At 43.7% G+C, this 11,902-nt stretch overlaps 1 protein-coding gene across 1 annotated transcript in view; it reads left to right on the top strand.

Moving 5' to 3' along the window:
• The first annotated feature begins 44 nt into the window (after positions 1–44).
• HPRT1 (hypoxanthine phosphoribosyltransferase 1) overlaps positions 45–11,902 on the top strand; it is a 39,064-nt gene continuing 27,206 nt past the window's right edge. Inside the window, exon 1 of the mRNA XM_059385450.1 lies at positions 45–589. Coding sequence (XP_059241433.1) covers positions 563–589 — 27 coding nt within the window. The 5' untranslated portion in view covers positions 45–562. The remainder of the gene's footprint in view (positions 590–11,902) is intronic.

Genomic DNA, 11,902 nt, shown 5'->3' with positions numbered 1-11,902 from the left:
GAGCTGAAGGCAGAGGCTTAACCCACTGAGCCACCCAGGCGCCCACAGTTAAAGTTTTTTGGTAGAACTGGGCCACCAGTCTGGAAAACGAAATCCGCAATGTGGTCCAAGGTCTTGGGAAGGGGACGCCGGGCGAGAGAAGCACGCGGTGACTGCAAGCGGTAGAGCCGGAGCCCAGTTTAGGGCCGCAAGGAAGAAGCGAGGCGGCGGCAGGTTTGGGAATTCGGGAGCCCTCCGGCTGGCGGACGCGGGGAAAGCGTGACAGAGGCCGCACGCGAGGAGTCTCTGCTTTTTCCGGAGGAAAGCCCCCCCTTCGGGAGCGTGGACACCAGCGGGCGCCCGCCCAGGCTCGGGGCAGTCTGGGGGGCGGAGCCGGGGCGGGGCGGGGCGGGGCGGGGCGTGCCTTGCCTCTGCTCCGGCGGCGGCCTAGAGCGCTGCGACGAGCGCATCGCTCAGTTCTCCCGCGTGTCGCCACCTTCAGCGGAACCTCCGCCTCCTCTGCTGCGCCGCCGGCTTCCTCCTCTTCAGGCTGCCGTCGACCCGCACGCCCGCCGGCTCCGTAATGGCGACCCGCAGCCCCAGCGTCGTGGTGAGCAGCCTACCCCGCCGAGCCGTGACCGTGGCCGTGGCGGCGGCGGCGGCGGCGGGCGGCCCGCGAGGCGCGCGGCCCGCGGTGCGGCCGCCGGGGTGGCCGGGGGAAGCCCGGAGGGGCGGGGGGCGGCCGCCGCGTCCCGGCTGGGGCCTTACGTCACGCGGGGCGGCGTGTGGGACGGAGGGCGAGGTGCCGGGTGGGTGCCTCTGGACGACCCTGGCAGGGAGGGCCGCGTGTGGGAGGGGAGGGTGGAAATGGCGTTTTGGTTCACTCGTGCTGCCGGGGAGCGTGCTGCGGGGAGGGGCCGCGCGGGCCAGTTCGGGAAGGATCTGGCGCGCCGCGGGTTTGGGCCGTTTACTGGTGGGGAGTTCGGGGCGGGGGCTTTCTCCCGGGAGGCCCTTCTCTAAACTGGGGGTGTGCTGCCCAGGTCCTCGGGGTGCTGGTGTAGAGGGCCCAGGCACAGGCACGACCGCAGGGGAGGGCGCGCGCGGACTGGCATTCGTACCTAGTTCCGCAAATACCATAGTGACTGTGCGAATGCGCATTGCCTGATTGAATCCTCACGGCAGCCTTGGTAGCGGTAACCATGCCTGCCTTTTTACACACGGGGAAAATAGACGATATTAGGTAATTTTCCCACGGCCCAGAGGTAACCAGGCCTCGAATTGGGATGCGCCTCAACCTGGTTCCTATGCTCTTCGATCCTGCGGGGACAAAATACGCGAGTCCGCTCCTTACCTTCAAGGACATTCCTACCATCATCAGCCTCTCGTATCCTGTCTCCAACCTCATTGGTTCTTTTTGTTTCTCGAACAAGCTCAGCTGCATGCCCCTCCCACCTTTCGGATCATTCTTGCTAAAATGGCCAACGCCTCTCCCAGACAGTTACATGCCTTAGTCTGCATCTTCGTCGTCATCGTCATGGTCGTTGTTATACTCAGTCACCCGATTACCTGTTGATTGTCTTTCCCACTAAACCATAAACTTTGTAAAAGGTCAGGGATCACCACCATAACCCCAGCACATAGGACAGTGCTTGGCATATAAGGAATTACCAATAATGCTTTGCTGAATTAAAAAATAATTAGTCACTTGAGCCCTAAAAAGGGAAGGATTCTGTTGATATTCGGAACTGTGGCTTAATTAAGGTAAAAACCAATGTTCTTAATGGAGTCTGGCCTGGAATCCTGCTTTTTTGGGTTGTTTCCAAGCTGTGTGGCTTTGGGTAACTGACTTCACTTTTCTGGGCTTAAGTGTTCTTAATGAATCACTGAGGTGCCGTTGAAAAGATTGTAAAACTGTCTGCAGTCTTAACTGACGAAAGAACCTTTCTATGGTCCTTGACTGGGAATAGTAATATAATAGAATAGCTATCATTGTGTTTACCTATATAGTCCTACTTAGTCCTCAGAACAACCCTATAACAGCATGATTATTTTTAAAAAGATTTGTTTTTTTGAGAGAGAGTGGGGACCAAAAGAGAGAGAGAGAGAGAGAGAATCCTCAAGCAGGACTCCCTGCTGGGCTCGGAGCCTGATGTGGACCTCTATCCCAGGACCCCAATATCAGCACAATGATTACCATTTTACAGATGAGGAATCTTTGAAACCTCTGAGAGGTTAAGTAATTTAAGCATACGCACATGACACAGTTACTAAGAGGAACTCAAACTCAAACCTTGGTCTCTTTTCCAGAGCCCAGGCCCTTAAAATGGGACACTAATAGTAGGTACTCAAAAAATGGCCGGGGCTGTTTTTTTTTTTATTCAGTTGCTGAGGAAGTTAGACACTTTTAGCTGTGATACCCCGCCCCAGCACATAGTGAGTTATTATTGCTAGAACTGGCTGTTAGTTTTGTTTGAACATTAAGATCTTCATTGTGTTTGCAATGTTTGCCAATTCCCGTTCCTTTTTTAATTTCCTTCCCAGAAATGGTCTGGATGTTAGTAGTAACAAACACACAGTGGTTACTATGTGTTGGTTTCTTTGCTAAAAAAAAGACAGAAGGACCAACCAGATCAGCAGAAAAGTGGGGTCTTGGAGTTTTCCTTTCGTTTTCTTGTAATTCATCAGGTAGTCACTGGGCCATGTCTTGTGGGGAGAGGCTGAAGATGCACTAGTTTAGCTTTCTTTCTTGTATAATTTTATCCTGTGTGGATTCAGTAAGATTCACCTGCTCTAAAAGTGTTAACCACCTTTGTTAATACCCACGGTGAGACTGCATTGTTCCTTTGCCATTGCACCTGTGCCGCCAAATTACTAACATTTAGAATAACTTGCTACTAACAAGAATTCATACACACTTCTGATTGCTATGGAACTACTCTACTCTCCACAGTGTGTGTCTGGTAATTGACAGGTATATATATATTTTTGTCCAGAATGAACATGGCTGTTACTCCACAGTGCACACTAATAAAAGGAAAGGTCATAGTGTAGGATAAATTCATGTACTTGAACATAGAGCAGTTATGGACCAGCTTATCTAGAAGCAGCTAATAATTTACCCCTGGGTTGAATAGTAAGAAAGCTGATTTTAGGGGCATTTGGGTAGCTCAGTCGGATGAGCATCCAGCTCTTGATTTCCGCTCAGGTTGTGATCTCAGGGTCTTGGAATTGGGCCCTACATTGGGCTCTCCACTCAGTGGGGAGTCTGGGGAGTCTCCCTCTTTGCCCTCTCCTGAAATAAATTTTAAAAATCTTAAAAAGAATGCTGATTTTAATTCTTTTTTTAAAGATTTTTATTTTTATTTATTTGACAGAGAGAGATCACAAGTAGGCAGAGAGGCAGGCAGAGACAGAGAGGGGGAAGCAGGCTCCGTGCTGAACAGAGAGCTCGATGCTGGGCTCGATCCCAGGACCCTGAGATCATGACCTGAGCCAAAGGCAGAGGCTTTAACCCACTGAGCCACCCAGGCGCCCCTGATTTTAATTCTTACAATCCTTCAATTCTTAGAAACCTTTTAATTCTTTAACCCCTAGAAGGGAAGGCAAACAATTTATATATGTAGTTTATTTGTAAGACTGATACTAAATTGGAAGATGAACATACTGCTAGCTTAAATTACTTTCACATTAAGAATTAAGTGCATCAGTGATCCATAATTTCATTTTATGATTCCCCAGGTTATCACAAATTATCCCAAAGGGATGGCATATTCTCTGCTTTGGTGTTTTTTTGTTTGGTTGGTTTTGGTTTTGGTTTTAACTTGCTATTTTAGTAACATATAATGTATTATGTTCCCCAGGGGTACAGGTCTGTGAGACATCAGACTTACCCATTTAACAGCACTTAACATAGCACATACCCTCCCTCGTGATATTTTTTAAGAATTTTAATACTTTTGGGGCACCTGGGTAGCTCAGTGGGTTAAGCGTCTGCCTTCGGCTCAGGTCATGATGTCAGGGTTCTGGGATCTAGCTTCGCATCAAGCTGTCTGCTCAGCAGGGAGTCTGCTTCCTTCTCTCTCTGCCTGCCTCTCTGCCTACTTGTGATCTCTATCAAAATAAATTAAAAAATAATTTTTTCAAAAAAAGGTTTAAAAGAAGTTTGATATTGTTTTCCAGATTTTTTGGAGATTTTATTTATTTATTTGACAGAGAGAAAGATAGCAAGAGCAGGAACACAAGCAGGGGGACTGGGAGAGGGAGAAGCAGGCCACCCGCGGAGCAGGGAGCCCAATACGGGGCTCCATCCCAAGACCCTGGGATCATGACCCGAGCTGAAGGTAGAAGCTTAACCGACCGAGACACCCAGGCACCCAGGTACCCCTTTGTTCGAGTTTTCTTTAAGAATTTTAAAGTGGGGGCACCTGGGTGGCTCAGTGGGTTAAGCCTCTGCCTTGGGCTCAGGTTGTGATCTCGGGGTCCTGGGATCGAGCCCCGCATTAGGCTTTCTGCACAGCGGGGAGCCTGCTTCCCCCTCTCTACCTGCCTCTCTGCCTACTTGTAATCTCTGTCTGACTTATGATCTCTGTCTGTGAAATAAAATTAAATCTTTTTTAAAAAATTATTTATTTTTTTAAAAGATTTTTATTTATCTATTTGACAGAGATCCCAAAAATAGAATTTTAAAGTATCTGACTGTAAAAGGTAGAAATATGCTACCTAGCAATTCTTGCCCATTCTAGAAGCTTGGAATTGTTGTTGGTTACTAGGAATAAGTAAAATATATTTTGTCTATTACTGTACATCTTTTAACTCATATTTTAAGCTCATTTTGAGACTCACTTCTGTTCGGTCTTGTCTGGACCCATGGGCATTGCTATATTTTGACCACACAGAGGCTTAAGCCATCCTGGTCACAGATGATGAATTGATGTAGCTCCTGTTGCCTCAGGTTGAGGTAATTTCCTTGCCTGCTGTAATTTTAGATAATAATATTTTTGTAATTAGAAATCTTACGTGTAAACCACAAAAAAATGTTCACTGTGGAAACCGTTACTACAGATGTGCGCACATAATTACTAAGAATTTGTGATGCCAGTTTTATGGGGAAGGAAAATCATTTTGGCAGTCTGTGATAGCGAAAGTACTGACCTTCTGGACACACGTTACAAATGCTAATGTTACATTTTCCGGTAGTCTTACATATTAATGAAAGCACCTGTGTAGCGTTTACCATTAACAAGTATATTTACAGAGAGGCTAGAATTTGAGAGTTGTGTTCTGAAGCTCAGAGGAGATGCGCAGATTTACCATTACTGAGTAAATGGTAAGTAACTCAGAGCTATTAGTAACCTATTCTTGGATTTCCAGTTCAGCCAGATACGGCCATAGTGGGAACAGTGGGTCTGGAGAGAAACCATTTTCATTTGTTTACCGCTTCCTGTGCCCCCTTCTGGCAGCACATACACTAACATTGTTTACCATTTCTTGCCCTTCCAAAGTGCTCCCCAAATATTTTGGGGTTGGGCTCTCCCCAGAGCCATCTAGAACCTTCTTCGTGATCTTCTTTAGCCATTTATGTTAGGTGCTTGTGACAGACTGAAAAGGAGCCACTCCTGCCCAAATTCCTCTGTTGAAGCCCTAACTGCCAGTGTGTGGTATTTGGTGATGGGGCGTTTGGATGGTCATTAGGAGTAGATGAGGTCATGAGGTTGGGACCCTGTTCTTTTAAGAAAAGACCTCAAAGAGCTCCCTCCCCCACCCTCCACTGTGCACATAGGAGAAAGCAGCTGCTTAAAAGCCAAGAGGAGAGGCCTCAGAATGAAACCTGCTTTGCTGGCATCTTGATCTTAGACTTCCAGAAGGAAGCCTCCAGAACTGGAGGAAATAAATTCCTGCTGTTTAAGCCCCTCAGATGGTGGTATTTTGTTACAGCAGCTCCAGCGGACGAATACAGCTGTTACAGAAGGTGTCAGTGGTAACCTCTTGCTTGGACATGCAACACCAAGTTACCAAACATGAAGCAGATGGGATTTCCATTCATACAGAAATGTTACACATTCATAATCAACTATTGCCTGGTTGGTTTAGAAGGCTGTGCTAATTAAGTATCAGAGACATGCCAGTCTACCCAGTTTACAACCTAGGCAATGGAACATAACGACTAAGCCCGTTGGTGCTTTAGGGGGAGTCACTGTGCTGGGTTCCTGGTTTGCCTTTAGTGTATGTATAAGTGCTTTTGATAATCAATGGTTATTGGCTTGTCAGATTAGATTCAGGTAGAAATGACAAGCTTAATTGTGCCATATAGTTGTGTGTGTGTACGTATGTCTTTTCACCTAGATTATAAACTCTAAGTTTATAATGATAAATTATAATTATAATAAAGTTATAAATTATGATAAGTTATTATAAGTTATAATTAATTTATAATATAAAAGTTATAACTAAATTTAAATTTAGGGCTCTAAATTTATTTTATTTATTTATTTTTTTTTTAAAAGATTTTATTTATTTATTTGACAGAGAGAGATCACAAGTAGGCAGAGAGGCAGGCAGAGAGAGAGGAGGAAGCAGGCTCCCTGCCGAGCAGAGAGCCCGATGCGGGACTCGATCCCAGGACCTGGGATCATGACCTGAGCCGAAGGCAGCGGCTCAACCCACTGAGCCACCCAGGCGCCCTAGGGCTCTAAATTTAAAATCATCTTCGGCTCCCCCTACAAAATCTGTTGCACAGTACCTTTCTCAAAGTGGATGTTAAATGCATTTTGATGTAATTTTATATATTGCAATCCCTTCCTATCAAAGCAGCCACTGGATTATTAAGTAATCTGTATCAGATGAGGTTAATAGTAGACATTAAGTAATATCAGATGGGACTGATAAGGGCTAATAAGATTAAAGGCCACCAAGTACATTTCTGTCTAGGTCTTGTGGAGATCGAGGTTGTTGGACGAGTTGAATGTGAAGCTTGGGTGTTTGGGATGATTAAAAACAAGTTCCTGTTTATTGAATTGTGTCTTAGTTTATTTCTTCTCAGTGATCCAGGTGCAAATGAGGCCTCTGAGAGGTTGGGTGGTCTCCTAAACCTCCGGCACACATCCCCTATTTCTTTTCCATAGCACCTTACCACCGTCTCGTGGTTATTCACGTACATGTCAACTCTTCTGAAGGAAGCTGAAGATTTATCTAGTCCTCTACAGTATGTACAACATAGTAGGTTCTCAATAAATATTTGAGTATTAGTAATAAGAATTCATGTTCTGGATAAGGTCATCACCATTTTAAAATTAGTACCCTAATATTTACTCATTTTATATGGATTTAAAAGACTTGGACTTTCATTAAATGTAAAACTGGGAAAAGCGACGTTTGTGCCTTGTCATCATTTACATATTGCTCTGCATTTAACTTCATATTTGAAATATCTACAAGTAGACATAATAGCATAACCCCCATATACCTGTTGCTCAGTTCTGACAACTACTATGGCCAATCACTTATTTCTCAAATGATGACCCCCCTAAATATACCCCCATTTATTTGTAGTGAATTAGAACAAAGTTGTGAATTCATGCCTTGAGTACCTTAAACAATGCAAGTTTTTTTGTTTTTTTTGTTTGTTTGTTTTGTGAGTAAAGCGATGGAAGTTTATTAAGTGAGGATAACGGAAAAAGCTCTTAAGGAGTGGGTCCACAGGGTTGCCTTAAGGGTTCGTCTTTTATGGAAAGCTAACCAGGAAACTTAAATCCTTTTAACATCTCTGTGGATAACACCTTCTATGAGGGGCTGGTTATACTTTGTTGGTCACAGGTGATTACCATAAAGACGCACCCACCCCACTCACCTGGCACCCTAGGGCATGGTGGCACACCTCGGGCATGGTTGCCCTATTTGTCCCCTTATCTCTGGTTTTCTCACACCTCCACATTTTGGGGGGATTTCTGTGTGCCTGATCACTTAGCCACCTACCTCTCTCCCCCTACCTAGCCCTGCCTGTCCTTCTCTCATTCCCCCTGGGATAGTAACCTTAACTGCCGTTAGGGAATCGAATCGGGACGATGACTGCTCTGGCTGCTTCCTGCTGGAATGTGGCAGCGGGCTGTGCCGCAGTTAGAATCTATCCAGGGGTTGGTATGGGGGCTTGTGGTATGGTCCCAGGGGATCATGATGGGCAGCAAATGGTCCATGCATCAGCAGATGGAATAGTTCTTCAAAAAGTTGAAAATAGAGCGCTCTATGACCCCGCAGTTGTACTACTGGGTATTTACCCCAAAGACATAAATGTAGTGATCTGAAGGGGCATGGGCCCTCAATGTTTATAGCAACAATATCCACAATAGTCAAACTATGGAAAGAGCCCAGATGTCTGTTGACAAATGAATGGATAAAGATGTGGGGGGGGGGTGTGTGTGTGTATGTGTGTATATATATGATGGAATATTATGCAGCCATCAAAAAATGAAATCTTGCCTTTTGCAAAGAGTGGATGGAACCCAGAGGGTATTATGCTAAGCAAAATAAGTCAATCAGAGAAAGATAGTTATATGACCTCGCTGATGTGTGGGATTTAAGAAACAAGGCAGAGATTGCTTCTCGGCCTTTTGGCTAAGATCAAGTGAAGAAAACAAGGCAGAGGATCATAAGAGAAGAGAGGAAAAAATGAAACATAATGATACCAGAGAGGGAGACAAACCATAAGAGACTTTTAATCTCAGGAAACAAATTGAGAGTTGCTGGAGGGGAGGGGAGTGGGAGGATGAGGGGAGGCTGGGTAACAGACACTGGGGAGGATGTGTGCTATGGGGAGCACTGTGAATTGTGTAAGACTGATAACCTGTACCCCTGAAACTAATAATACATTACATGTTAATTAAAAAAAAAAACTGTAGAGGAAAATTTCAGTAAAGGTTCATTTGACAACCAAAGAAAAAGTATTAGGCCCCAAATTATGATCACATCCCTTAGATAAAATCCCCAGTTCCCAATTTTGTCAAATAGATCAGTGGATATCTTGATCTTATTTAATTGATCACAAATGCCACGTATTAATTGGGGCACCTTCAAGCAGTGCAAGTTTTAAGAATTTCTTTTTGCCTTTTCTGGGAAGAGTTACATTAACATGTTTTTTTATGCTTGAAAGAACAAATCAGCCGTTTTTAAAATTTTTATTGTTTTTAAATTTTAATTCCAGTATAGTGCACCTGGGTGGCTCAGTCAGTTAAGTGTCTGCCTTTGGCTCAGGTCATGTTCCTGGAGTCCCGGGATCTGGCCCCACATTGGGCTCCCTGATCAGTGGGGAGCCTGCTTCTCTCTCTGCCACTCCTCCCACTCATGCTCTCTCACTGGCACACTCGCTCTCTCATAAATAAAAATCTGTAAAATTTTAATTCAGTATAGTTAACACAGTGTTTTGTTAGTTTCAGGTGTACAATATAGTGATTTAACAATGATTCTATATGTAACTCAGTGCTCATCACTTAGGTGTACTCTTAATCTTTATCACCTATTTCCCTTATGTTTCCCCCACTCACCTGCCCTCTGGTAACCATCAATTTGTTCTCTATAGTAAACAGTCTGTTTCTTGGTTTGTCTCGCACTCTTTTCTTTCTTAAATTCCACATATGAGTGAAATCATAATGATACTTGTCTTTCTCTGACTTATTTCACTTAGCATATACTCTAGGACTCCATCCATGTTGTTGCACATGGCAAGATTTCATTCTTTTTTATGGCCGAATAATATTCCACCGTGTATATGTACAACATACCTTCTTTATCTTTTCATTAGTCCCAACAGTTGGGCTGTTTCCATAATTTGGCTGTTGTAAATCCTGCGTCCATAAACATGGGGGTGCATATATTCCTTTGAATTCGTGTTTTTGTATTCTTTGGGTAAATACCCAGTAGTGTGGTTGCTGGATCGCAGGGTAGCTCTGTTTTTAACTTTTCTGAGGACCCTCCATACTGTCTTCCACAGTGACTGCAACAGCTTGCATTCCCACCCACGGTGCAAGAGGGTTCTCCTTCCTCTACATCCTCACCATCCCCTATTGTTTCTTGTGTTGTTTTGAGTTTCGCCATCCTGATGGGCGTGAGGTGGTATCTCATTATAATTTTGACTTGCATTTCCCTGATGATGAGTGATGTTGAACATCTTTTTGTGCATCTGTTGGCCATCTGGATATCTTCTTTGGAGAAATGTCTGTTCATGTCTTTGGCCCATTTTTAAATTGGATCCTTTGTATTTGGGTGTTGAGTTGGATATGTTCTTTATATATTTTGGATACTATCCTTTATTGGATATGTCATTTGCAAATATCTTCTCCAGTTCTGTCGGTTGTCTTTTAGTTTTCTTGATTGTTTCCTTTGTTGAGCAGGAGCTTTTTATTTTGATGCAGTCCCAATAGTTTATTTTTGCTTTTCCTTCCTTTGCCTTAGGACACATATCTAGAAAAATATTGCTATGGCCTACGTTAATGTATGTGTTCTTGTCTAGGATTTTTATGGTTTCAGATCTCACATTTAGGTCTTTAATCCATTTTGATTTTATTTTTGTGAATGGTATAGTCAGGTGGTCCAGTTTAATTCTTTTGCATGTTGCTGTCTAGTTTTCCCAACGCCATTTATTGAAGAGACTATCTTTTTCCCACTGGGTATTTTCTTTCCTGCTGTGCTGAAGGTTGACCATATAACTCCATATAACTGGGTTTGTTTCTGGGTTTTCCATCCTGTTCTGTTCTACTTTTGTGCCAGTACCTTACTGTTTTGATTACTACAGCTTCGTAGTATAATTTGAAATCTGGAATTGTGATACCTCCAGCTTCCTTTTTCTCCTCTTTTTTGAGATGCACTTGTAAATGGGATTGCTTTCTTAATTTCTCTTTCTGTTGCTTCATTATTTGTGTATAAAAATGTAGTGGATCTCTGCACATTTCTGCACTTTGTATCCTGCAACCTTACTAAAGGTAAGGTCAGTTTTAGTTGTTTTTTGGTGGAGTCTTTAGGGTTTTCTATATATAGTATCATGTCATTTGCAAATAGTGAAGGTTTTACTACTTCCTTACCAGTTTGGATCCTTTTATTCCTTTTCCTTGTCTGGTTGCTGCAGCTCAGACTTTTAGTGGTGAGCGAGGACATTTTGTCTTGTTTATGATCTCAGGGGGAAAAGTTCTCAGTTTTTCACCATTGAGTGTGGTGTTGGCTATGGGTTTTTCATCTATATCTATGGCCTTTGTTATGTTGATGTATGTTCCCTCTAAACCTGTTTTGTTGAGGAATTTTATCATGAATGGATGTGGTATTTTGTCAGATGCTTTTTCTGTGTCTGTTGAAATTATCATATGGGTTTTATCCTTTCCGCTACCGACGTGATTCTGCCTTTGGCTCAGGTCACGATCTCAGGGTCCTGGGATCATTCCCTCGTCGGGCTCCCTGCTCAGTGGGGAGTCTGCTTCTGCCTCTGTCTGCTGCTCCCCCTGCTTGTGTTTTCTCTCTCTCTCTCTGTGTCAAACAAATAAAATCTTAAAAAATAATTTTTTTAAAAAAACTGTTGCAGCTCTTTGACATTAAATGTGATATATAAATCTAATAGCATTGATTGAAAATAAAAACTTTTGAATTAGACATTAATTTGGTGTTTTGACAGAGATAGGATTCGTATTTTGGCATACATTCCAGCTGTTCTGTGTATAGCCGACCGCACGTCTGGGATGAACTCTGGGCAAAAGTCACCTTGGCTTTGATTGAGACAAACCAGACTCTTGAAGTTCTTGGGCTGCATGCAAAACCTGTAGCTAGGGCCTGAGCCACTTTTGCAGAAGCTGTAGTCTTTCCGAGTGTTACATAATTTCGAAGAGTCCTGGGTGGGTCCCTGGTTATGCTTGTGCAGAAGCAGTGAGCGACTGGGAGGAGGTGGTGAGTA

The sequence above is a fragment of the Mustela nigripes genome, chromosome X, assembly GCF_022355385.1.
Source record: "Mustela nigripes isolate SB6536 chromosome X, MUSNIG.SB6536, whole genome shotgun sequence".
NCBI lineage: Eukaryota > Metazoa > Chordata > Mammalia > Carnivora > Mustelidae > Mustela > Mustela nigripes.
The sequence above is the reverse complement of the archived record's forward strand: the minus strand, read 5'-3'. Positions and strand labels throughout refer to the sequence as shown.